This window comes from Centroberyx gerrardi, chromosome 22 (assembly GCF_048128805.1).
Source record: "Centroberyx gerrardi isolate f3 chromosome 22, fCenGer3.hap1.cur.20231027, whole genome shotgun sequence".
Taxonomy (NCBI): domain Eukaryota; kingdom Metazoa; phylum Chordata; class Actinopteri; order Beryciformes; family Berycidae; genus Centroberyx; species Centroberyx gerrardi.
Window position 1 is genome coordinate 8,523,464 of NC_136018.1, and position 27,203 is coordinate 8,550,666.

The 27,203-nt window shown below is 41.3% G+C and overlaps 2 protein-coding genes across 2 annotated transcripts; both read left to right on the forward strand.

Moving 5' to 3' along the window:
* The first annotated feature begins 1,992 nt into the window (after positions 1-1,992).
* Positions 1,993-5,042, forward strand: LOC139921780 (transmembrane protein 236). The gene is made up of 4 exons (XM_071912118.1): positions 1,993-2,264; positions 2,553-2,625; positions 3,451-3,574; positions 4,345-5,042. Exons 1-4 carry the CDS (start codon positions 1,993-1,995, stop codon positions 5,040-5,042), a joined length of 1,167 nt encoding a protein of 388 aa, XP_071768219.1.
* An 8,688-nt stretch (positions 5,043-13,730) lies between these two features.
* Positions 13,731-26,876, forward strand: mrc1a (mannose receptor, C type 1a). Its single transcript, XM_071912085.2, has 30 exons — positions 13,731-13,841; positions 13,978-14,379; positions 15,380-15,553; positions 16,265-16,420; positions 16,508-16,621; positions 17,215-17,358; positions 17,494-17,676; positions 18,315-18,472; positions 18,598-18,714; positions 18,819-18,934; positions 19,370-19,518; positions 19,824-20,023; positions 20,240-20,355; positions 20,453-20,534; positions 21,202-21,346; positions 21,472-21,510; positions 21,690-21,853; positions 21,996-22,060; positions 22,243-22,343; positions 22,452-22,591; positions 22,864-22,972; positions 23,151-23,323; positions 23,993-24,098; positions 24,429-24,661; positions 24,819-24,984; positions 25,096-25,248; positions 25,348-25,464; positions 25,601-25,759; positions 25,847-25,879; positions 26,009-26,876. Exons 1-30 carry the CDS (start codon positions 13,772-13,774, stop codon positions 26,236-26,238), a joined length of 4,314 nt encoding a protein of 1,437 aa, XP_071768186.2. The 5' UTR covers positions 13,731-13,771; the 3' UTR covers positions 26,239-26,876.
* Positions 26,877-27,203: the final 327 nt, after the last annotated feature.

Consider the following 27,203-nt stretch of genomic DNA (forward strand, 5'->3'; position numbering starts at 1 on the left):
AACTGGAGTTGCCAGCATCTTAACTTGCTCACGACCAACAAACTTTGGAAGCAAACAGGGCAACTTGATATTATTTTGTTTACGTTTCATTCTAAAGTTGCTTTCTCCTCTTACACAGGAGCATGCTGCCCTCTACCTGCATGCACTGGAAGGGAACGGAAACCATATCTGTAGAAGTGGAAAGCTTGAATATCCTGTTTCCCAGCCTGACAAGAGCCTGTCCACGAGATTTTGAATGGGTTGGAAAGGAAGCATCATAATTAATTGGGGGGTAAAGGCCTGAGATGTTTAGGCTTGGGCTTGTGTTTGTATTGGATCAGGAGGACTGCTGGTCTAAACTGAGTTGTCTTGGTGTTGCTGAACAATTCTCCTCTAGCCAGTGAAACACTTTCTGTCCTACTTTGGTAAAAAACACCAATCCTATGGTGGTTTTATCCTGCTCTGGTCATAATTGTCTTATCTTGGCAGGTCTATGAAGTCTACAAGTCTATTATAGAGGGACTATTGGCCTGGCTAGAACAGCTATGGTCCTGGTGTAGAGGGCCAGGCATAAGGGCTAGTGTCTGTCTAATGCATGTACAGATATTACTAGTTTATCTGTACTGAACTGAGTTCTGCTCTCAGTAATGGAGGCACTGCCTGAGAAACTGCATCATTGCACAATCTAAAATTAGCTGCTCTCATGGTGCCCAGTAGAAATGTGTGTAAACTAAAGACAGCACCAAATATAGTGCAGACCACCTAATCCTGATCCAGTTACTTGATCAAGGGTTCGGGTGTCTGAGGTCGGGAACAGCACAATGACCAGCTGTTTTGGGTTTTGGGCTCCAGACTGAACAAGTCAACAGCACATTTACACTTTGTCATTAGCTTGAGTTCTGTGAACATATGGGGTTATGGTATATTTGTGAGAAAAAAATGTATCCCTCCAACCAAAAGTATTTTATGGGTGTTTTTCTGTATATGTTGCTACCCTTTAACACTCTGAAAACTCTGTCTGAATGGTATTTGAATTACACAGGCCACTGATAAAAGCACTTGATTCATCATTTCAGCTGATCCTGTTGTTACAATAGTCCGGTGTGGTCATGTGTTCCCAGATTTAGGGCTTGTATCTGGCCTAATGAGGAACACCGACAGCACATCACTGTCATTCTCATCAAAATACAACTAGGTTCAACTGATTTATTTGTGCAAAATTTGAGTGAGGTGAATTTGGTGAATTGACAGGAAGAAAGCTGTAATTTTTTCGACCCACTGATGCTGATTCTAATGTTGGTTACAACACTGTGCATAGCTGCTGGCATGGTATCGCAGTGTGCCACTAGATGGGGATGTCTAAACATAGGAGGAGATACAACTACCATTAGGTTTTCACTGGTGACTGTGGTGTCTTAGGGTTACAGCCACTGGCCCTTGGATGTTGTCTGTTCCTTATGGGTGTTATAAAGAGCCCATATAAGTTCCTGTGTTTTGGAGAATGTCAAAATGGATATAATGTGTATCGTCCATGATATCTTTAATACTTATGTACAACTACACCTATTTTAGATGCTCAGAAAAGGTCATCCAACATACTGTATCTACCCAATATGATGTGTTGGAAGAAACAGAGAATCTGCTTCGTCTTTCTTTAACTTAAGTGCCATTTCCCAGGCTGGATCGTCCCACTGAGATAGACACAGTGCATACATATCCTTCAGGGTACAGAGCTAGACAAAGTTTGTTTGTAACCTGTATATAAAGAGTGTAAAGGGCCAGTCACATCACCGTCACACCAAGGTACACAATGCCTAGTGCAGTGTAAGCAATTGGGCGAGCAGAGAGCCAGGGCTGTGGTGTGTGGAAAATGCTAGTGGAGGCAGACAATGCGCTGGTCCGAGGCCTGACCAGCCCTCAGAGGGACAGGGATTGCCTCACTGCGACAACAGCCCCCCTCTCCCTCCCTTCTTTTTCTTTTTTTGATCGCCCCAGTGCAGGGGCTGCCACAGCATGGGCTCGGGGAGGACGCTGAAGTTCGCCCTGTGCGAGGTGCTGCAGTTTGCAGGCCTGTGCGTGCCACTCTTCATCGTCATGCAGAGGTTCGCCATCATCGTGGCAAAGGTCAAGAGCTCGGCACAGCCCCCCGGCGACGGCAGCACGGCCTACTGGTTGATCGTGGCCTCCTCTATTGCCTACGTCACCTCCACCGCCCTGCTGGTCTGGGTGCCCATGAAGTACATGGTCTTCATGAAAAAGAAGTTCCTCATCGGGAGGAAGAAGTGGTGAGTTTCTCCTGTCTTGGTCCCCTGAAGGCAGCTTGGGAGGTCCAGCACTGTGCTAGCTGTGTGTGGTCAAGAGCTTGCATCACGCTGAGCAGTGCTGGAGCTGAACCTTGCAGTGAGACTGTCTGCTGACTGAGACCTGAACAGCTGGTCAGGGTCTGAACAGGCCTGTAGCTGGTTTGGACTGCACTTTGCTGGTGAATAACATGAGTTAGCAACACCCACAACTGCCTTTACTCTTCCTTCCTTACTTCTCTCTCTCTCTCTCTTCCTCTGTCTTTCTGTCAGGAGGCCTGTGGCCCTGGTATATGTGATCCTGTCCACATTACCCTGCTTTGCCTTTCTCATCGCCAGCTCAGAGGTAAAACATGTTGCAAATCATTTGTCATTTGCACCTCTATGTTAGTGTATCTGTTTATCTGACCTTTAACTCTTATTGTGAGCTTTGACCCTTACATTGCTGTATTTGCAACAAGAGTCACCCCGTCATTGTAGTTATTCTGGATTGTGTGTACTATCCAAACAAGTTGTGTGGAACTATGAAAAACACCAGCTACAGCTTTATACTTTGGCATCAAAACATTATAAAACTTTTTAGGTGAGTGGTATCACAGTGTGAAGCCTCTGTGAGTGGAATAAAGGTGATGATTTGTGAGGAACCCTGTGGTTCTCAGGGGAGGAATCTCCATCCTTATGGATAAGGAGCTACTGATAAGCAGCTTGGTTCCTTTTCCTGTCCAAGCGGCCCGCGTCAAATCATCTGTCCGTTAGGCACATTTTCACTTCCTCTCTGGCTGAAGCCCAGGTCCTATTAGCTGTCTATGTGGCACTTTCTAAAGCCTGAGCTGACCCTGGGTCCTTGCTTATCTAGTGTCTTTTACATAAGAGCCATAAATTCAGCTCAGATGACCTCCTAGTCTCCTTTGTTCTGTGTCCTGTTGGTATGAAGTCCTGACTTAAGCAAATACCAGAGCTGCAAGTGATTAGCCCACAAACCCAGTATTAGAGCAAGTCAGAAATGCAGACGATGTGATGTATGCCTGGAAAGATGCATGATTGTTGAGGTGAACTGATGCTTCGTATAGTAGTTTGGAAGCATCTCAATTTTATTTAGGTCAGTTAAGCTACTTATATTACATATTGCAGTCAAAATAATAATTTTATGGTTGTTGTTTGTCCATCTCAGGTTCAGATAGATAACAACATGAAACACGATACATTCACAGAGCTCCCTGTGTCACTAGTCCTCTTCTCTCTCATCTGTATTGACATTGTGGAGAGGATACGCCACTGCAGACTGACTGGGCAGGGTGAGTGCAGCCCTCAGAACACATTACACAACACATTACGCAAATCACTCACTGAGTACTATAGATCCTGAACCCTCTACCAACTTCTATAGTAATACCAGCCGACCTTACATTGCAGGAGCGTGGGAGGCTTTTGCCAGCTAATACAGCTAATAAGTTTTGATATCATTTATCCAGAATCATTCGGAGACCCAATTTCACCTTCCTCTTTTTTTGGGTCTGTGCCCAGAGTTGAAAAATACTCATGTAGCTGAGGAAATGAGCAGGACATTTGTAAGCCCGGCTTGCTTCTCGTCACACAATGCTGAATTGACAGAATCACAGCAATGTTTTCCTAAAGGACGGCATTGTCAGTTTCTAGTGAATCACTTTATTTGTTAAATTACTGTTGAAAAATCCTTCAGTTTTGTACATTTTTCAGCTGCTTTGTGAAGTTTTGGGTCTGACTAAAAGCAGCAGATTACTGGTAGCTGTGAAGTTTTAGCATCGCAAGCTTTGGTGATGGCCCATTGTATACATTGTGTTGATTTATTTTTACAATGTCCTTTCTCATGACTTTGTGGCAGAACAGTATTCAAAACAATATCATGCTACCATTCATTTTTTGTTATGTTTGCATCAGGTGATTTTATGACCATAGAATGATCATTTTTTTTAAAAGTAACAAAAGCAAATGTAAATTCAAGGTATTTGTTTTGCTCCATTTTGTGGGAGCAACTGTTGGTTTGATTGCACTACTCTACTGTAAAGGACTCTTTTTCTCCTTCCAGCTAATGAAATCGAGAGAGATGCCGACATCCCCTCCACTGTCCTCACACACGTGGAACAGGTAACACCAGTAACACCTATAACACCAGCTGCGCCAGGGCCAGCTGCGCCCGGCCAAGCTGTGGCCACTCCTGCGCCGGCCGCGGCAGGCCAGGCCAACGAGAGGGACCCGAACGGAGCAGGGGCTCGACCGGAGACCAACGGGACAGTGCCGGGGATACCAGGTAATCCCGGGAGACCATTTAGTATCTCTGGGCTGAGCTCACGTTCAGCGAGCACGACGGCGTACCGCATATCTCCGTACGCCTACACGGGTCCGCTGCGGTTCCTGTGCGCCAGCGACGCCCGAGCGGACGTGTTTGTGGACAGCTTTATGTTCTGGATGGATACAGTGGAGATGGTGCGGGTGGCAGGACACCCCTCAGTCTACTACTCAGGCTGGGTGTTCCCCATCTATATCTTCAGCTACCTGTCTTGCCTGCGCCTGGTGGTCATGCCCCACAGCCCGCTGCTCTCCTCACTAGGAGTGGCCCTGCAGGACCTGCCCTTCCTCTTTGTGCGTATCGGCCTCATCGCCTTCTTCGGCTTTGTCACACCCCTCCTTTATCTGATGAAGAACCTGTTGGTCTGCCTGGCTTTTATCTATTTCAACTTCATGACCAAGCTGAGGGTCTTCAATACAGAGAGGTTGTTCTTTTGAGGCCAAGACTGCAAACAAAGACAGTGCAACATTAAAAAGATGTGGAGAGCAGCGGGTTGGCGCAATCAGGAAATCTAATAGGATGCTAGGATTAAGATGAGCAAAATAGGAATGGATTTGTGTATGTGGCACAGCAGAGATATTTTATTAAGATGATTACAGGAGAAAGTAGACTGCATGGTGGTGCTTTTCACAGGCCAAAAGGGAGCTCTTAGGCAATGTTTTCCCATAAAGGACATTAACTGTCAAAGGACTACGTGTTGTGAAAGTGTTTTATTATTACCTTCTTGTTCAAAGTTATTTTTTTACCCCCCAAGTCCCCTCACCCCTGACCTAAGCATGGCACTTTGAGAATGTACCTGTAATGTCACTTCTTAAGAGTTTATAACAGAGATTTTTTTTCTATTACCATAAAGTGCAGTGAATATGTACAAATATAAATCAATGTTGTTATCTTAGGTTTTTCTTTGCTAAGTTATGATCATTTTCACGAAAGGAAAACAAAGCGTGAGTTTGTACCAAGGACATATATTTTGGTAAAATTAATAAAGAAAATAAGTCAAATATCTGTCTCAAGTAATCAGTGGTATGATTATGATTATCAACTGCACAAGATATACAGAAAGTGAATTTGAGCAGAGCATGAATCACAGAAGGAAAGTGAATGGGATTTGGTATGTGTGTATATGATTATATGTTCTCAGGTATGACCGCCATTCAAATATACAAATTTATGAGAAGCAAGGATTATACTGAAGATGGATTAGAAGTGTGCATATGCGTCATCCCATAGGCTTCTTTACCTTTCAAGAAAATAAGTATTTGAATGTATTTGTGTGTCTGATATCCTTGCGAGTGCACAAACCCTAAGGAGTCTGCAGTCTTTCTACTGTACAAAAGGATCATAACATGTGGTCACTTTTCCCAGGAGAAAAGGTTTCCTGTCCTTTTTCTGGAAAACCATCTCATCACTTTTCTTCCCGTCATCCCACAACCCCCTCTGAAAGATACATGGCTCTCTCTTCATATGATAGTTCTCTTGTAATGTGTCAAAAAGACCGTTGATGTTATGCTCAACATCACCAAAGCCTTTCCGCAAAACATTTAGGCCTGTTCTATATGTACTTGCCTCATTAATTCATTCATTCATTCATTCATTCCCTCTGGATGTACAGTCACAATCCTGCTTGCAGTGGGGTCTTTAACGCAGTAGGAATTGTCAAATTAGAGATTAGTCTTTATTTTTGACAGCATTTTATGCATGTACGTCGGGTGATTAATATTTAGACTGATCCTAAATTTTTTGCCCTGCATGCTTGTGATGTCCAAATAAGATAACGCCCATTTGAGCAGAGTGGAAACTTAGTGTTTGGCCAGCCAGCCCATTCGACTGGATATAAAGTATAACTGATACAAATGTGAGCAGAAATAAAGTCTCTTTCTCACTGTCAACACAAGTGACAAAGACTCACTGTCAGCACTGGATTACACAATGAATACTTTGCTGTTCTCCTCTACTTCCTGCAGGTCCTCTGCTCCACTGCTGATAATATCGGTTTGTACTGCTGACATGTTCTCTCTTCTACAATCTTTGGTGTTGTATCTGGCAAAGATAGTATGTTATTAAAGTCATGCATTTTGATGACTAAAAAAACAATCACGTCTATCTGACAGAGTTGTCAGAGATAATGAATGTATTCATAATCGCAATGTAATTATTTCCATACACTTCTAAATTTTGTTCGATTCAATTGCCAAACAAAAAAATAAACAAGTAAATAAACATACTGTATTATAGACAGTATTTACAGGAGGATTTCTGTGTTGTACAGTGAGGGTGAGTCCTGTAGCCTACCTACATGACTGTATAAGCTCCTTGTGGCTCCTTCCTGATCCACAGTGAGATCCACCACATACCTGCCTTGTCTCCTCAGTCTGTCCCTGAGGAGCGCAGGAGTTAACGGATGGGATGAAGGTGTTGCCTTTCCCCTTGGAGGAGAAAAGTGACTAACAAGAATGAAATGTGCAAGAATTAAACTCTCTGTGGGCTGGGAGCTGCTGGATGAGAGGAAACCTTTTTCTCCAATGGATACCAAGGTACCGAGCGGCTCCGAAATTACTGACCTGCTGATCAAACCCAGTGAGCAGGTGATATGACGTGAGAGATTTCCGCTATAAACATAGTTGAAGTGAGGAAAAGCTAGATGAAGTATTGCATCTTGGGAAACCTCTTATTACAAGAGCAATTATATTTAGTCATCTTGTCACATAATTAGTCACCTAATATTATAATGTACACACAGGTTGACAAATGGCATGGGAACATATTCGGTCAGCGGACTCAGCAGCCTGGACTTTGAGAGTGGGTGGCAGTGAAGCAATGGAAGCCCATTCAGATATTTAAACTCAACCACAGATGAGTGTTCACTGTTAACAATACCATGAACCATAACAGGAAATATCATAATAACTGCCTACTACCACAGTGTACATGGGGTACTTTTTATATGGCTTATAAAAACTGGAAGTGTGTAACGCCAATGTGTTCGTAAGATAGTTCTTAAGAAATAACATAAGAGGAAATTTTAGGAAGTTCTTAAGAAGGCTCTTAAGTGCAATTCCTCAATATTTTCTTAGTAACAGTCTAATTTCTTAAAAATTTATTTAATATTCCAACTTCTCAAAATAGGGCCTGAATTAATTCTGGTTAATAAACTTTAGGCTTACTACCATTGAGGCTAGGAGACAAGGCTAGGAGGCAATCCAAAGTGCTTCCATCTACAAAACAATTGAGGAAAAACCTTTACAATAGCTTTACAATAAATGTTAATCTTAATGTTAGGTGTAGGGGAACCTATGAAGACTTTGAACTATAACCTAGTTGTCTAAAAGTTGGTTAAATATATGATATTAGAGGCTTACCTTTTCACTGTAGGAATTTTAAGACAGGTGAAGGGCTGTCTTAAAGGTAAGAAAAAAATCAAGAACAAATTTGATTTTTCTTAAGACTAAAGTTAAGAAAAAAATGGCACTTGAGAAGATTTTTTTTCTTAAGAGGGTTTTGTGAACCCGGCCCGCACTGATCTGCATTTACACTTTTTCACTTCACAACATTAATTTGAAGTTAAAGCTGCCTCCTTAAAGATAAAAATGCATGGCTTCATTTTGGCCACAGTGAATCTATTATTATTGTTATATAAATCCCAACCTTGTTACATCTAGGACTATTCTAAGCCTATTGAATATTTGTGTTTCAGTTTCAGACTATGCTGAACTCATGCCTTTGCGACCAGCATTTACAGTAACATATCATAATACTGTTACTGTGGAAACAAAAAATTCAGCATGTGTATAAATAACATAGCTGTTTGCAGTCATGAATGTAGCTTCAAACAAAAACAAATCGAAACTTTGCAATGATGTAATTCACAGGCAGACAAAACTTATAAATGAACAGTAGTCACTGTGATGGTTGTGAGGATAAAATCTTTCTAATGCCAGAGGCTGTTTGGTGAATAAGAACACATGTTGTTGTTACTGTTGATTTATTATTGATCCAATCCAAGCTCCTTCTTGAAAGAGCCTGTAGAAAAGCATTTGAGAAAACAAAAAGACTCAGGCTAAAGCATGGGCGTTCTGCTAGGCTGCTGGAGGTGGATACTGAAGGATAAGCATTCACAGGGACCAGACCTGAATAGAGTTCAATACCATCTTTTCTATCTTTTGCACCAGCTAGTACCAAGTAATTATATATATATGCATGTCTAAGTAGTTACCATGTATTCATTTATTTGCAAAGAAACTTTAGCCACTACATTTTACAGGCCATGGGGAGGAAATTACTGTATGGTGAAATTTCTAAGATGTTAGCCTACCATGTCTTTACTTGGAAACGATCCAAACATTTCCAAGAAACTGCACACACTACATTTTACAGAGCATGGGGAGGAAATTGTGGTGAAATTTCTAAGGCGTTACTATGTCTTCATTATTTGGAAACTGCCCAAATATATCTAGAAACAGCTCACAACATGCCATGGGAAGGAAACTGTTGTGAAATTACTATTACTATGTACTTACCATGTCTTGTTTAGCAGAAACTATTCAACTTCTTCTTCTTATTAACTATTACATGAACATTTTTCTGTGTGTACTTTAACACTCCTTTATGAAATATGTGAAAAACATGCATGTTATTATATTGGCTTGTTTTGAATTTTCAGATTAAGTTCGTAAGTGAAAGTTGTACTTCTGCAACTGTGTACCTTTCTTATCCTGTCTCCTGCTGAAACCACACAACTGTTGCATGATAAAATAATTCTAGTATTTGACTGAGCTGCCACAGCATTAGCCTGGACCTGAATCCTAATGTGAGCAACAGCCATTTAACAGCTTCATCACAATTACATTTGCATGGAGTTCAAACAAGTGACAGAAATCACCTGGAAAACCTGCTGTGTCCTTCCCCAATGATGTAAACAAAGCAATTATTTTCAATCCGGGTACGTGCATTCCACCTACCATTTTGACCAATGCAACCAAACCAAACTATTTTTCTTTATTTTGTTTACCATTCTATAGACTTGCATTGTATATATACTTAAACATGCTGTTAAATCAAATCTAAAGCATGTTTTACTATCTACATAAAATGTAGTAATAGAGAATTAAAGGTCCCATATTATGCTCTTTTTAGCAGTTTAAAACATTTCTCAGTGGTCTTTAAAACTAGGTTATGAATTCTGTTGCAAAAAAACCCACACAAATCCAGGCTCTGTGGGGCCTCTCCATCCTGTCAGTTTCTCCCCTCATTAACTATGCGCTGTTCTGAGTGGGCGGGGTTGCCATGATAATGAGGCGCTGCTCTGATTGGCCGCCTGATCGGCTGGGTGAGGGGAGACGGTGCAGACGCGGAAAAACTCCAAAACCAACATGGCAGCTCCTTGTAGAAGAAAACTCTGTGACACAACATGTAAAAACCGTACATGTTTGAGGCGGAATCTGTCAACCGAACAAGAGGAGGCAGCTGCCGAAGTTTTACAGACACGGTTACATCAGGATGTCTCTGACTGGTGGGTTGAAATTTCAGTGTGTTGTTCGTACTTTCTCACCGTGCGTGTGTATGTGGTTGCGTCGGCTATGTTGTCTTTCTGGATAGCCATAGCGGACAAATTTGTATCCCATAAAAACGATATCTAACGTTACCTGCCGGAGTGTCTCGCACAGTAACTAGGCTATACCGTATGGTTTGTTTGATTCATTTTTAGCCTGACGTTCACCGGTGCTGGTGGTTTGAGGTCTAGTAAGCCCGTCAAGACAGTAGGTGTCGGTAGCTTTTTGCTGGCTACTTGTATAGCTGCTGTAATGTTATTCCATGAAATGTCTTACAATAGCCGTTGTACTGGCTAGCGACAGGAAACAAATCCACACCAGACATTATGTAGTTATTACGTTCAATTACATCAAATTGATGTGAAGACGCAAAAGAAGAACTCAGGGGATACAAATATTGTCAGGACACCGGCAAACATATGGTTATGTCCCATGCTATCTACCATCTTGGACATATGACTGTCGGAATTTATGCCAGTGTTATTCAGCTACAGCTCAACAGTTTCAGAACTGTAGCTGAAATATTCAAAAATTGCATCTCATGGAGGCCTGCGGGTCATTCCCCCTGTGCATAACATCTTACCTCTTAGAGTTGACACCTTTATTGTTTGTCCTATGTTACATTAGTTTGTACAGTACTCACATCTACTCTAAATTGTCTGTGCTAAATAATAAACATATAATATAGATAAACGTAATTGTCAGTATAATGTTCTTATAAACCTTGCAAAATTGAGTAACAGTTACCCTTTCTCATTCCTTAGGTTACCAGAAGAATGAATCAGCTTCAGGATCCGCCTACATGCATGGTGGATCATCCTGGTCTGCAGCCTGTATGTTTCAATGTGTTCTCACTACAGAATGCAATGAACATTTATAAAGCAGACTATGGGCCCTTACAGCTTAGAGGTATAGAGCAGTAAGTTTCTATATGCATTCTGTGCATGAATTGATTTGCCAAATAATATGGCCAACTTGACTTTGGATAATACTTTACATGACAATACATTTGAGTAAAATAACTCTGTGTTGCTATACTTTATTACACATCCATGTAGAAAAAACTTTAGCACACCTAAACGTCTTTTAGTGACAGGGGCATAGGACAAAAGTTACTGAAAAAGTAATATAATCCCACACACTGTCTACACTTGCATAGTGCTTTATTACATTTCAGTCATTGAAATGTAATAAAGCACCATGCAAGTGTAGACAGTGTGTGTGGGATTATATATGTTTTCCCTTTACACACCCATGTAAATTAAATGTGAAACCAATAAGTAACCACAACACTGACTGTTTATACAGAATACAATTATTTTATTATAAAAAAGGCACATGTAGAAACATAACAGTGCTTGTGCAGGACCATAATGGGGTGCTGTTATGTTACAAAATCTACATCTGTGAGTGTACACAGGGGAGTGTCCCACAGTAGCAGTTACTGCAGTGTAGTAAAGTAGTGCAGTATCAATCACAAAAATGATTTGCAATTTGATGTTTTTAGTTATCTGTTATGTATTGGTGGAAAACACCCAACTACAACTTGACCTCATGCCAGATAACCAAAACAACAAAAGAAGAGACTAAGTATTCAAATGAAATATATTGACAGTATGTGTACCCTCTTCTCAGTGTCTAGCCTACAGATCCTTTGTCAGCTAGTGCTGGGGCTTTCTAGGTCGCAGGGTCAGAGTAGTGATACCAGTGTGTGTGGTGCTGTGCAAATGCTGTGAGCTCCATGATGCTGCCAGCTGTGTCGGGTTCAGACTGCCTCTTGATTGAACCGAGACACGTGGCTGCAATGACGTCCTCCGACGTAATCTGCGGAGTAACAGAAACACAGAAGTCATCAGTTGTTCCATTACAAAAGAATATACATTGCATACTAGTGTGGCCTGGCAAGTAGCAAAATGTGCAATTTTGATTAATAAATTATGTTATACTATAGTTTATACTTTGTTATAACATTTGTATATTTATTTAATGCATGTCTGAGATGTGCTGGCCTAATAGCAGGGAATAACATGTTTAATGCAACCAATTATCTCAAATATTTTTTAGGATATTGCATCATGACTAATACCTACACCTTACAATATACTGCAATCCAGTAACATTACCACAAACTACAGCCTCAATAATTACTATGTAGTTGATTCTAAATGTCTCCAACACAGCCTCAAGAAAAATAGGACATTACAACCTCCAGAAAGGTAGTATTTATTGCAGACTAAAAATATGTAAGCTCTAAGTAAAAGAGTGAAGTATGCAAATCCAGAGGTAATTACCCTGTAATGTTTGTCCAGCTACCTCAAGACATTTAACATTATTACATAGACAGATATTATTATATTTCTATTTTGTAAAATTGAGAATTATACTGTACAACACACCTGCACTTTCCATGATTTACCTGCAAATGACACATTCATAATCACAAATATGTGAAGTGCCACCCAAATTAATCTCGAATGGTTCTCTGACTGAGACAAGCTGATAAATCCTAAAAGATGCGATGGTTAATTCTACTTTTTTCATTAGATTATGAGGTCTACTTCTACATACGGCCCTGTTATTTCAGTGTTGTCTATAGTCACAGGACAAGTGCTTCACAGGTACATGGCCACCCTCTCTGAGCCCTAAAGGTGCAACATGGTTGGGCAGATATGCCTCCATGTTGGCACCCCTGCAGTGTGGGGCCAGTGTGGTCTGGTCTCCCCTCACTTCCCCCAGTAGGAAGCAGGATTTCCTCCTGTCCTCCCTTTCTACAAAACTGTATCATCACTTCCTCTTCTCCCGAATGCCTCACAGATCTCCTGAGGGCTATTATCCCACCAAACCATCACATCAGCAGACTGCACACCACTTTTCATCATTTAATCCTCATTAATGCCGGTGCAGGCATTATGAAAGTGGTGCATTCCTGATCCAAGATCTGATACTCCTCAATTTTGTGACTATATACTAAATATCTTCAAATTCAGACCAGGATCCTCTTGCTGCATAACATTTTCTCTGCGGGTTGGTTTCCCAAGCATAGATTTTGCATAGTCACAGTTTGAAGTACTATTTATAATAGATCAAAAACAGGCAAAATACTGAACCTGAAAAAGCCTTGTCTGCTGATCAGCTACTTTGATTCCTCAAATATCTTGCCTGATTCCTTTTTTTGTAATTTGCAAAAAGAAAAGTGTCTCATCAGGACTGCCTTTCTCTGGGTGATTTCAGGACACTATGATACAAGTTTCATGCTACTAACATTGTCTTATCAGGCCACAAAGAGTGAGTCTTGGGTTGCTGATCTTGAAGCTGCCATTGGTGACTGTCAGTGTCCTGTGGAATAGCGAGATGAGGTCGCATGCTTCCCCTTTCCTCCCTTCCTCTCCTCTGACTTCAATTCTGGAAGCTCGTGGAAATTGCTGTCGTTTGACCAACCTTACTGACCCATGTGACAGGATATACATCAGTGGGATTAAGGGGGAAAGCACCATGTCTCTGTCTCATTGCTGCTCTGTGACAGACACCTTAGCAGACAGCAAGACCTCCTCTCTCATGTCTGGACAACTTTCTTACACGCTCATCCACCTTTGATAGCAAACTACACACCAAGGATAATGTTACCCCGTCCATCTTTAGCTGTGCTCCTCTGTCTCCTGCAAGTCCTCTGCACTACCGCTGATATAGGTACGTAGTTTTCTTTTATTCAGCCTGGCTGGAAGAAGAAGTAATTTGCCTAGATCTTGTTATTTGTAACATGTTGCTGAAAGAAGTAGGATGTGCGAACCAGATTACTCATCGCAGCTGCTCTGTTCTGCTCCAGACAGTGGCTCCTTCCTGATCTACAATGAGAACCACAACAAGTGCGTGAAGGTGGAGAGTGCCACCTCATTGACGGTGGCCCCCTGTGATCCGCACGCCAAGCAGCAGCAGTTTCGCTGGGCCTCCAGTTCGCATCTCCTCAGCCTGTCCCTCAAGCTGTGCCTGGGGGCCTTGGAGATTAAAGACTGGGTGAAGGTGCTCCTCTTCCCCTGCAATGAGAATAGTGAACTCCAGCAGTGGCAGTGCAAGAACGAGACTCTGTTTGGCCTTAAAGACCGGGACCTGCACTTCAACTGGGGCAACCGCAATGAGAGGAACATAATGATCTACCAGGGCTCAGGGCTGTGGAGCCGCTGGAGGATATATGGCACTCAGAGTGACATTTGCTCTAAGGGATATCAAGGTAGGACTTTTGGCTTCACAATCGATTTTTAATAAGACAGTGACTAGTGTAGTACCTGAATTGGAAGAGTCTGCATTTTTTTTTTATAAGAGGGAAAAGTGTTTCAGAAGTCCCTAAACAATGTTTTATGATGCTGTGCAGAATCTCTGTATGCTGGAGAGAATTTCTTTCACATTCATTATATTCAAATGGAGCAGAAAGTATTAGCATCTCATTTTTTTCCTCAAAATTAGCTAGAAAAAAACTGTTTCCACATAGCAATAGCAATTCATAGTACAATTGCAATATTCAGAAAAAGCGTTGTATTATGATTTTTTTTTGTTGATATTGTGTAGACCCAGGGATCAGAACACAATGTTACCACAGGTGCTACATGGTTATAGAGAAAGATGATTTAAAATTTAAACAGAGGTCTATTCAAGAGATGAACTCACTAACTCTAATGAACTCTTTAACAAATCTGTTTAAGTATTAAGATTCAGCTTGGCCTCTGCTTTTCTTATTTTGTGGTTACAGAAAAAAAACATTTGTAAAGGTTTTTTTTTTTTTACATAGAAGACAGATAATCAGTTCTGACCCCAACTTAGTATAACAACAGGTGATCATTGTTTAACTCTCTTTTCCTCTATAATGATCTTAAAAGATGAGTGTTTTTGCTCCCTTGCTGCTTGTGCAAAAACCTAGACTCTCATATTCCTCTTGTCATTCTAAATTTGGATGCACATACCGGTATTCACCAGAGGATTTGTTAGGCTCAAATTAAATAAATTCATCATTGGAAGTTAGTTAGCTTAGTAGTTGCTTTTAAAGAAAAAGCTATGGCTAGGTTATGTTGATTAATACAAATATTGTATCTTACCTCTATTAGGCATACATGGCAAATTATATCTAGTAGCAGCTTGTTGGTATTTACAGTGATGGACAAATGTAAGTTTAGCTTGTTTTATTTTGCTAAACAAGTTGTTGATGTTCACTGACTTGACTGTTTGTGTCTCCTCAGAGATTTTCACATTAGGGGGCAATGCCTATGGAAGCCCTTGCCAGTTCCCCTTTTTGTTTGGTGAGAACTGGTACGCTGAATGCACAACAGACGGTCGCTCAGATGGACAGCTTTGGTGTGCCACAGAGACCAACTACACTTTAGACAAGAAGTGGGGCTTCTGTCCCACCAGATGTAAGTCAGACTAAGAAATCTTTTGGCTTCGTAGATAACTATTGCCATTTAACATCTGTAATAAACATGATTCCTACAGAAGGTGTGACCTTTTGGCTGGGTTTTTAATGATTGTGATTGATGATTTTATGAGGTCAAGACAAAAGGTAAAGGCTGTCTTCATACACACAGTGGCCAATTTGAAATACCTGCATGAGGGTAAAGTAACACATGGCAATGCCTGGCTCATTAAAACACACTGAATTCTTAAATTATCTTGTTTTTCTGTAATCTCTCTCGGGGCTATCATTGAAGAGGTCAGTGCTGACCAGGTCTGGTTTCTGACCCGCCCAACAGAAAAACACTACCACTTCCTCCCTTTGGAGTTGTCAACACAGCACTGTCTTTCTTTTCCTCTTCTCACAGCCCGTCTTTCCTCTGACATTACTCTAAAACTGGGGCAGGAAAAGGACAGGAAAAGAAAGCAAGTGTCCTTTCATTATAGTTTCTGGTGAAACACAACAACAGTCATAGATATGACAGGCATGTAGAAAATGCCTTAGATGTGCATCTGCATCTTCCTGATGAACCTACTGCTTCCCAACTCTTTACAGCTTTTAGACAATCTTTGGCCTTCAAGAACTATCACTTACACTACGTTTTTAACAAATAAATACATTCTACCAGTCCAATAATTTGCACTACTTTCCCATCTTCATGATGATAATCCAGCATCCACAGGCTGGGACTCTGACCCAGTGACAGGGGTTCAGTACCAGAGGAACGTCCAGTCGGTGTTGACCTGGCACCAGGCGAGGAAGAGCTGCCAACAGCAGGGAGCCGACCTCCTCAGCATCGTCGAGCTCCATGAGCAGACGTACATCTCAGGTACACCTGGTGCCAACCTCAGCTCACCATACTACACAGTGTGTCTGGTACATTAAATGCATTATAATGCCTGTGTTCTTGACACAGGATTGACCAATATTTTGGGAACAACTCTCTGGATCGGACTGAACAGCTTGGATTTTGAGAGTGGATGGCAGTGGAGCAACGGAAACCCATTCAGATATTTAAACTGGAGCCCAGGTTAGTAAAGACATGCAGAGTATCATACTGTGGCGACAGCAGGATTGCAGGTACTCTGTGCAAAGCTTTTCATTTGGTGCGACTTGCTGCATGCACTGCAAAAAACGTCCATCTTAACGAGTCATTTAGTCTCATACTTTTTCTTAAAACGAGAAAAATTCTGCCAATGGGCTGAGATAACTCCACTTGTTTCCAATGCAGTTTCACTTGTTTCTCATCTAGAAATGAGTGTCAGTATCTTGAAACAAATCAGAATAAGGCAGATCACTGCACTGCTATCAAGGAAATGACACTTGATTCTACAAAATTCTTGAAACAAGTTGATTTGCATTGGAAACAAGTGAAATTATCAAACCTTTTTTCACTTGCTTTAAGAAAATTATGATTTTAGGACTCAATAATAGATGGAGATTTTTTGCAGTGTGGTAACAATAGTAGGCTGCTTAAATTATCAAAGCAGCTAGTAATCACATGTGGTATTAGAGGTCTTGAAGCAGAATTTACAGTAAGAGCAATGTGTGAGCGTGTTCAGGAATGAATCAATGGATATTTACAGTATAAATGAATACCAAATGAGTCTATGTTTCCAACAGGCCATCCCTCATCAGAGCCCGGGCTCAGCTGTGCAGTCCTGAACGCTGGTAAAGCCGCCAAATGGGAGAACAGCGCCTGCACTAAGAAACTTGGTTACATATGTCGCAAAGGAAACTCCACCAGTCTGCCCGCTCCCCCCATAGGTAAAAACATACCAGAATTCACAGTAGTCAGAATGCGCTTTGTTATTTGCAGTACATCATAACATTTTCATAGTGTGTACCATGTTAGAAATACCCTACACTATAAACTTTTAGCTCTTTGATCTCTATCCATAGGCAAAGACCAACCCAGCTTCTGCCCCAGTCACTGGGTCCCATACGCAGGTCACTGTTACTACCTGGAGCGGACTAAAAAGATATGGCAGGATGCCTTGGCTGCCTGCCACAAAGAGGGAGGAGACCTGGCCAGCATACACAATATAGAAGAGCAGAGCTTCGTCATATCCCAATCCGGATACTGTTAGTGCACAATAAGTCATTTTGCACATTGATTCCTTGGCTTTTACACCACAGATGTATGATAAACGTAATGGTTTTGGAAGCATTTACTGATAGTTAGCATTTGTCTGAGATTTTGAGTGTTTTTAATTCAGGCTGCACCACACATGAACTAATAAAATAAAGATCAAAATGGCAAATGGTAAATAATCTGATCCAAAAGTACAACCAGAAGATTAGACGTGCAACAATATTTAACCTTTTTGATTTGGAGAGCACTAGAACTATATGCAGATGAGACCAAATGCCTATAACCTGTGGAAGCCCATTCCCGCCACTCAGTAAAATAAAAAACGACTCAATTGTCAGTTTTTTTCTCGCAATTCTGACTTTATATCTCAGAATTTTGACTTTATTTCTCAGAATTTTGACTTTATTTCTCACAATTCTGACTATATCTCAGAATTCTGAAAAAAAAAGTCAGAATTGTGAGAAAAAAAGTCAGAATTGTGAGAAATAAAAGTCACAATTATGAGAAATAAAGTCACAATTGCGAGAAAAAAAACTGACAATTGAGTCGTTTTTTATTTTATTGAGTGGCGGGAATGGGCCCCCATAATAACCACATTCTCATCTCTATGTACATGTGAAACCTTCAGTGGCAACAGATGAGCTCTGGATTGGACTGAACGATCAGCGGAATCAGCTGCTGTTTGAATGGACTGACCGCTCTCACGTCACCTTCGCCCAGTGGCAGACCGGTGAGCCGTCCCACGCCACCAACCTCCGAGAGGACTGCGTCCTCATCAGAGGAAAGGTAACATCCATCGCTCTGCAGACAAACGGCTCCATTAGCATGATGCCGTCATGTGTGATAAAAGAAATGATTATACTAGTGATACTGGTGTGTATCTTCTTATCTTCTGCATATTGTCCATACAGGAGGGGAAGTGGGCGGATCACTTGTGTGAGATGGCGTATGGATACATCTGTAAGAAGAAGGCCTCCACTCAGCCAGCTCCAGGTGCCCACGAGGACGCCAACCCGGGATGCAAGCTTGTAAGTGACGTCATCTCCTGTGAATTTGGATGGGAGTATACAACAAAATCTTCACCGGGTTTAGTCCCATATTGGCCATCTCACACTTTTCTTATTATTTCAAGGGCTCGATCAGGTTTGGATCATATTGTTACAACATCGGAGCCGAGACAAAAACTTTTGATGAGGCGAAGCAGGCGTGCACGGCGGCCGGTTCTAACCTGGTGGATGTGGCTGACAGGTATATTCTCATATATATGGTCATAGAGATGATGTTGAACTGAATTTAGTCTTTTTAAAGGTGTCTGCAGAGCTATCTCACCCCAAGTTATTTACAAAATTTTCCCCATATTTCAGTCATTTTATTATCAAAATTCTCTATCATATTTTCACCTGGTATCAAACAGATATCAAATACTATGATTAATTGAAGTCTTTATACCAGAACTGAAAACCAAACATGCCTTTTAAATGCATTTTCAAGTTGGGAATAGTTTTTTTATTATTATTATTATTTTAACCATGCTACAAAATAGAGCTACTTTACTTTGTGGGATCTGAAAGTTTAAAGATTCATCTACATCAGCAACAAAAGAAAAAAAAGAAAAAAAAGAAACCAGACTTCAGCTTCAGTGGAGAGTAATTATATTGCTGACCTTTGTGTGTTTTCATGCAGATACGAGAATGCCTTCTTGGTCAGTTTGGTGGGTTTGAGGCCAGAGAAGTATTTCTGGACAGGCCTTTCCAACACGGAAGACAAAAGCACTTTCAAGTGGACGACCGGAAGAAGGGTCGAGTTCACTCACTTCAACGTGGGCATGCCAGGTACAGCAGACTTCTCTTTAGCCACTTATATATTCCTCCTAAAATTGTTCACATTATTATTATTGCAGCATACTTTAAATGTTGATTGGATGGGCAGTGTCATGCAGCGCTATGTTCCTTTTCATTGTTTATGTTTTATTTTTTGCTCCCCTTGTTGTGCTAAAGTTAGCCGATGCAGCACTCCTAATTGACTATCCATCATGGCTGTGGTTTACAGTTTGACTTGTGATTTTTTACGACCCCATTCAAATTTCAGAGTTTATCTATGATTTTTTTCTTGTTTCTCTTGGTGTGTTTAAAAAAAGACAGAAAACAAGGTTGCGTTGCTTTGACAACTGGAATATTTGCCGGATTATGGGATGTTGTGACCTGCAACAACAAGGAGAAGTACATCTGCAAGAAATGGGCTGAGGGTGTGGTGACGACAACAGTCCCACCCACCACCCCGGCCCCGAGCTGCCCCTCTGGGTGGACCTCCGCTGCTGCGAGGAATGTCTGCTACAAAGTAGGAGGACAAACTGACACAACCATAACATCAATCACACCATCCGCCAGGCGTATTCACTGTTGTATCCCTAAGTTTCCCTTGAACAGGGCTTCTAAATCAATATCAGTTGCATATCTTTTAACTTAACTGTCATTGAAATCCTTGAATAACTATCAGTTTCATCTGAAGTATACTGTAAATTTAACATATGTCTGTTTTTCTCCCATCAAAAAGCTTTATAAAAAAAAATCTGACTATAAGAAGAGTTGGGCTGATGCACGGGACTTCTGCAAGGCCATCGGTGGGGACCTGATGAGCGTTCATAGTGGGCAGGACCTCAACAACGCTCCGTATGTTAGCTTAACAGCTAAGCTATGTCAGAATAATACCCATCTCAACCGTTCAAATAGTCAATACGGGTGTTCTCCACTATCATTGTGTGTATAGGTTTCATGCCTCTGATGCAGCCTGGATTGGCCTCAGCTCCCTGGGTACCAACACAGGTTTCGTCTGGACGGATGACTCTGCTGTAAGTAGCACCAGTGGTGGAAAGAGTACAAGAATTTCCTACTCAAGTAGAAGTATTGTTACTTTGCTGATTTACTTAAGTAGAAGTAAAAGTGTAAAAATCTACTTATTAGTATAAGTAAGAAGTAGCTCATTTAAAATGTCCTCAGAGTAAAAGTTGCTGAGTTACTTTTTAGAAAAGAGAACATTGTTACATGTGATCCTTCCCATGCAATTTTAAAAGGACGAAAGGACAGAGTTCAAACTAGATTATTTTAATTGGAAAAATTGGAAATTGCAAAATAGAGTACACAAAGTAAAGCCAGATTACTCTTGTCTTCTTTGCTGACTGACCGTTCACTGTGAATGGCTCCACAATTTGCCAATTTAGGATTGTCCAGTTTCTGATGTTTATGGAGAGCCACGAAATTTGTACTCTGTAATTGATGCAATTTAAAATGTAGTAAAGTACAAAACTTTAGTAAGAATGTACTTAAGTATAATTACTGACTTTGAAAAATACTCAAAAAGTACAAGTACACAAAAAACTACTCAATTATAGTGAGTAAATGTAATTAGTTACTTCCACCATGAGTAGCACCTCATCTTTATCAGAAAAAGCCTCACTCAACTGCCATTCTCGACACTAAATTAGTTCATTTTGTTTCTTTTCCCAAATTTCCCCCTAGTTTGCCTATGAAAATTGGGGCTTTGGGGAACCAAACAACTACAATGATAACGAGCATTGTGCAGAGGTCCAGTTTTACTACGGGCGGCACTGGAACGATCGGCACTGTGAGGCCTACAATGACTGGATCTGCCAGATACGCAAAGGTAACAGCCACCGGTCTCCTCATGGAGTTCATGCTCACATAGTGCTACTAGTTCCACACTGAGGTTGTTCCCTGACAATGAAATAGAGTTATTCATGCTCTTCCCACATCTTCTTGTATTTCCAGGTGTGACGCCCAAACCTGAACCTACCACAGTTGTACCAGGTGACTTTCAGCAGTAGTCCAACCGTCCAAAGCCAGACTCTTTCTCTCTTTCATTTCATTTCCTTTAGCTACTGTCCCTCTAACTTTCCCTTTCATCACTGCTCCATTTGCCGTCCTGGTCATCTCTTGCAAATGCTGCATCGGTAGGACACATGAGAGCTGTTTTGTTCCCTTTACAGTGTACAACACCACTGCAGATGGCTGGATCATATACAATGACACACAGTATTTCATCAACACTGACTCCCTGGACATGGACGCCGCTAGAGCCTTCTGCAAATCAAACTTTGGTGAACTTGCGGTTATCACAGGGGAGAGTGAGAGGAAGTTCCTTTGGAGACAGGCAAGGACCTTTTGAATATTTTTTTTTACTACAAAATTACTACATGTACTACAAAATTGTTTGACATTATCTAATAAATGTTTAATTAATGTCTTTGCAAATGATGTACTCTAATGTAACCCTAACCATTATGCTCCAACAGATAGCTAGAGGCACAGAGGGACAATACTACATTGGCCTGATAGTAAATCTGGATAAGTCATTTAGGTAAATCAAGCCACATTCTTTTGCCACTGTAAAAACCTTTACCTTAGGAAAACTGGCTGCTCTCCATTGGTCTGTCACCTGTCATGACACGTGTGAAATCTGAAACAAAAAGCACACGGTGTTTGTAATCAGTGTTTTAATTATTGATTTCTTGCTTAATACCTCCTTTTTTGTAATTTCAGCTGGATGGATGGCAGCCCTGTAACTTACACTGCATGGGAACATAATGAGCCCAACTTTGCTAACAATGATGAAAACTGTGTGACCATGTACAAAGGCATGGGTGAGTCTAATAACCACTGGAGCGCCATACTTTGTTGCATTTATAAATATTATTATCCAAGTAATTTTTTACTGTTTTTCCATTTTTCTGTATATTCTGCACATATAGGGTACTGGAATGATATTAATTGTGGCATGGAGCTTCCCTCCATTTGCAAAAGAAGCACTACTTTCACCAATACAACAATGGCCCCCACTACTGTTCCCAAGGGAGGATGTGCCCCAGAATGGATAGCTTTCCAAGGAAAGGTAATGAACAGTCCATGTATAACTCAGCATAGAGTACACCAATAAATCGATTAAACTCAAATACACTAATTAAACTGTACAATATGCATGTATTTGCTCAAGGCAAAGTTCTAGGATACTTAGATGTACTTAAATCTGTTATCATAATATGTGTTCCCACATTCTGACATAGCTTGATGATCCAATATAACACTAGAATGGACATTGGTTATCTGCTGTGCCTTTGCATATGTTATTCCAATGCACATTGCTAACCCATCGTGTTTACACAGTGCTATAAAATCGTTACGGGGAATGACAAGAAGGAGTGGCAGGAGGCCAGGACCCACTGCATCAACCAGGGAGGAAATCTGGTCTCTATCCTCAGTGAGAGAGAGCAAGGTGAGTGATAACAACAATGCTGCAAAATGCTGCTCAAATTCACACACCACTTTCCTCTGTGAAAAGAAATATAAATGTCTGTGCTTAAAGAATGTTTTTCATTGTGTAGCAATGCTGTTTCATTTCAACAAACCAGAATTTCAGGTAGTTATAGAATTATTGGCTCTTCCTCTGCTAGCGTTCCTAACAACGCAGATGCTGAGCTATCCTGAAGATTTGTGGATCGGCATGAATGATGTCAACTGGGAGATGCGCTTTCTGTGGACGGAAGGCAAAGGGGTTTCATACACCAACTGGGCCAAAGGGCATCCAACATCAGTGCCTGATGGACGCTATTCATTTATGGATGAGGTTATTTCACCTGGCTTTTTCAACAGTTCTAAACCCTCTTTCTCCAAAGCTTTTTCAGTCCTTCTCACTCTCTATACCAATCCTCTAATCTAACAGCCTGGCCATCTGCTTGCTGATTAACTCTTGTATACTACCTTAACCTTTGGAAAGTTGCTATTCGGCCCTATGCCTGCTCTGAACTTTGTTAAAAATGTCAATGTATTATGAATAGGAAGGCAGCCCACCTTCCAGCTTCTCTTAACCTCCTAATCTATCACTATCACTATTGATCACTAATGCCCACCACTACTTACACGACCATAGGACCTTGTTTATCCTAACCTCAGACATATAAAATGACTGCGTACAGACTGGACATAATAAACAATACATCATATTAACTGCGCAGTGTCATGCTGATACACAAAGTTAAAGGCATTTAAATGCAAATACTGCTATACAAGGTGCAATGTCATATTTTGAAAAGGCTCTGGTATTCTACCTCCATCTTGGTTGGGATTTTGGATGAAGAAGGCTCTACTTTTACGTTTGAATAGTGAAGTCAAACAGTGTATGAATCATCATCATAAAAATCTTGACATGGTAGAAGAATAGCACTGTAATTAAAAGCTCTCAAAATGGGACGATAACATGATAAAGGGGAGTTAACAAACCTCTTGTGTCTGACAGGTGTTTGACTGTGTGATCATGGTGGGCAGCACCCCCAAACAAATAGGATCCTGGAAGGTGGAACACTGTGGCGCCAAACGCGGCTTCATCTGTAAAAGGAACATAGGTGAGGAAAATATTGTCGGCAAGAACATATCACACATCATGAATTATATTGATATAATTTCATCCACCAGTTCTTTTCAATGTACAGTCAATTGTTGTACTGGCATTGCAAAAGTAGAATCAGGACATTCATAGTTCTCTTTTCACATGATAAGATTACCAAATAGTTTATTCTGGGTAGTACTAGCCTGGTTCAGTATGAGCGTGCAATATCGCCTACAGGGGGGAGAGAGATGTTTTCAAATTTATGTTTCTCAGACAGTATCTACAGTGGCACAGCTTTCATTTTTCAGCAGGATTATTTCGAATAACAACTGCCCTATTTTCCAAGATTCTCAGATTGCGGTCCCAGTCACAACTGTGTCACCAAAGGCTTTCTACAAGCTCGGCAACGACTCGTACAAACTGGTGGCCCAGAAGATGCGATGGGATGAGGCGAGGAGGCAGTGCCAGGCAGACGACGCAGATCTGGCCAGTATCCTGAACCCAATAGCCCAGGCCTACATCACACTGCAGATCCACAAGTACAATGAGCCTGTGTGGATCGGCCTCAACAACAATGTGGTAAAGGGTCTAACTGATGCTTTGTGCATCTCTGTTTAATAACGCAGCAGCTCACATGTCAGATTTCGTAGTTCACAGAGGATTTGAGGGGAAGACCTTCTCCCTCTGTGTAAACTTTCATTAATATGTGGATGCAATTCATGGTTTGTTTTCACAGACTGCTGGGCGGTTCAAATGGGTTGATAACTGGCCTCTGTCCTATACCAAATGGGGGACAGACGAGCCTAAATCCAACCAGGCCTGTGTGTATATGGATGTAGACAGAAAGTGGAAGACTGCACCATGTACCAACACCTACTACTCTCTCTGCAAGAGGTCACCAGGTCAGACAGTCCCTCCTCTCCCTTCTCCCCATAATTACTACACCACCAAGCATTGAGCGCGGTTAACAAACAGCTTAACGATTAAGACGCAATCCCCTCTCGCTTTTACAGACGTAGCTGCCACGGAGCCCCCGCAGCTTCCCGGTAGCTGCCCCGAGCCAAAGAGGCGAAAAACATGGATACCTTTCAGAGGCCATTGCTACTCCTTCCTCAGCTCAATGGTGGACAGCTGGGCCCATGCCTCGGTAGAATGTCTGAGAATGGGTAAGCAATGAAGTATTTCCATAAATCAAGCCTTGGTTTTATGTAAAATCAGATTAAGAGTAAATGATGACTGGATTATATGCTGCTGTGCTTCCTCAGGTGCGTCTCTGGTGAGCATCGAGGACCCTCAGGAGGGCCAGTTCATACAGCAGAACCTTGAGCTTCTACAGGACGGCTCCAAGTCCTTCTGGATCGGCCTGTACAAGAGCCACGAAAGTGAGCAAATTTACAAAAATTGGATTTAGTCGCAGTGTCTCGCAATTCATCTCTCCCAAACAAGTCTCAGTTTGTAGTGTCTCGGTTTACTGATATTGTTCATGCGCTTCTTCCTGACCGATTCTCCTCATTTCAGGTGAGTGGATGTGGATCGATAACAATGTGGTGGACTATACCAACTGGAAACAAGGGATGCCCAAGTCAGATTCCTGTGTGGAAATCCATTCTGACAGCGGACAGTGGAGTACACACAGCTGCAACAGATATAAGTCTTACATCTGCAAAACACCCAAAGGTAAGTTGAATTACCTGTTATGTTGGTTTAGATAGACCTGTCTGATAAATCAGCTACATACATTAATCGGTTATCCTTTTTTTGCAGTTGTTATACCTACAGAAAAGCCTCCAATTGTTGGTAAGCTATTGAAATTTTATTTGACATATTTTGAATGCAACGTTGTGAATTTGATAATTCTGCTTATGAAACCTCCTACACAGTATAAATTGAGTTACCCCACTGTAAATGTCTTACTGTCTCCCCTAGCCCCCATCAGGGAGGAGCCTCCACACGGGTCGGCCGGCATCACTGTGGCTGTAGTGCTGGTAATAATCGCTGGCGTGGGACTTGCTGCCTTCCTCCTCCGTAAGCGGGTACCCACCCCTGTCCTGGGAGAATGCACCTTTGACAACAACTTGTACTTCGGCAGTCCGAACCGCGCCGCAGTGGACACTAAGGGTCTGGTGGCCAACATAGAGCAGAATGAACAGGCCTAGACAGACAGAGAGACCCGTGGTAAGCAGCCTCTCTCTGTTGTCCAGCTTAGGACGGATAAGCACTGCAGATTCCTCGAACTAACTAAGCACAATTTGCCCTCCTAGACAATTTTACTTAATATGGGTGCTCTAAGAAAAAAAACCCCACTGAGAATATGATGTGGGATTTTTGTCCTAGTCTCGTAAATTTGGTTCGGATGGCTTCGCTAAGCATTCAATTTCAACAAAATGCCTATAGTGTTTTCCCACTTAATATAGCACTACTCCCAAGATAATGACTGCATGCAAACGCTGCACTAAATGAATTGTGGACAAGATAATGTGACGTGAATGATCTATGACAAATGAAACATGTGATTATGTGATTTGTGAGATGTGTACAGATTTCTTTTTTTTTTTTTTTTTAACTTTAACCAAGCAAGTTGACCAAAAGCACATTCTTAAATACAACGATTTAGGAGAATATTGCAGATGAAACAACAGTTAAAATGTAGTAAAGGTGAAGATGTTTTTTGAAATGCAGTCTGGCAGATCTGTCTCAGTTGGGATGCTTCACTTATTCTTCATTGGCTGTTCATCACCCCTTTTATTGGCTTTCGACATTGTAAATAGATGCTTAATAAAACAGAAATAAATAAAACAAAACTGAATGGTCTCTTTGTTACTCCTTTCCCCATAGATTGTAGATTAGATAATCATGGATTTGGTGGGAACTGTGGTGATAACAAAATGAGTTGCATCATAAATTAAAACACTTAATTCAAGAGGTAAACAGGATAATAGGTTAGAGAGCCATACATTACAGGTCTGTTTGCACGCACCGTCATCCGAGACAGACTATTAGAGAGGCCGGTAGATTTATAAATGGGGGCAGAAAGAGATGGAGAGAGGTTACCATGACGACCACAAAACGCCCAAAGCACAAGAGTTGTGTGAAACGTCCTGAGTGGCTTTGAGCTCGTCCA

Excerpts from the sequence above, each read along its gene's own strand:
- LOC139921780 (XM_071912118.1), top strand. The coding sequence starts at position 1,993 with ATGGGCTCGGGGAGGACGCTGAAGTTCGCCCTGTGCGAGGTGCTGCAG. Across the intron at positions 2,626-3,450 it reads TTCTCATCGCCAGCTCAGAG|GTTCAGATAGATAACAACAT; the intron begins GTAAAACATGTT and ends TGTCCATCTCAG. Across the intron at positions 3,575-4,344 it reads CTGCAGACTGACTGGGCAGG|CTAATGAAATCGAGAGAGAT; the intron begins GTGAGTGCAGCC and ends TTCTCCTTCCAG.
- mrc1a (XM_071912085.2), top strand. The coding sequence starts at position 13,772 with ATGTTACCCCGTCCATCTTTAGCTGTGCTCCTCTGTCTCCTGCAAGTC. Across the intron at positions 14,380-15,379 it reads TTGCTCTAAGGGATATCAAG|AGATTTTCACATTAGGGGGC; the intron begins GTAGGACTTTTG and ends GTGTCTCCTCAG. Across the intron at positions 20,024-20,239 it reads CGAGGAATGTCTGCTACAAA|CTTTATAAAAAAAAATCTGA; the intron begins GTAGGAGGACAA and ends CCCATCAAAAAG.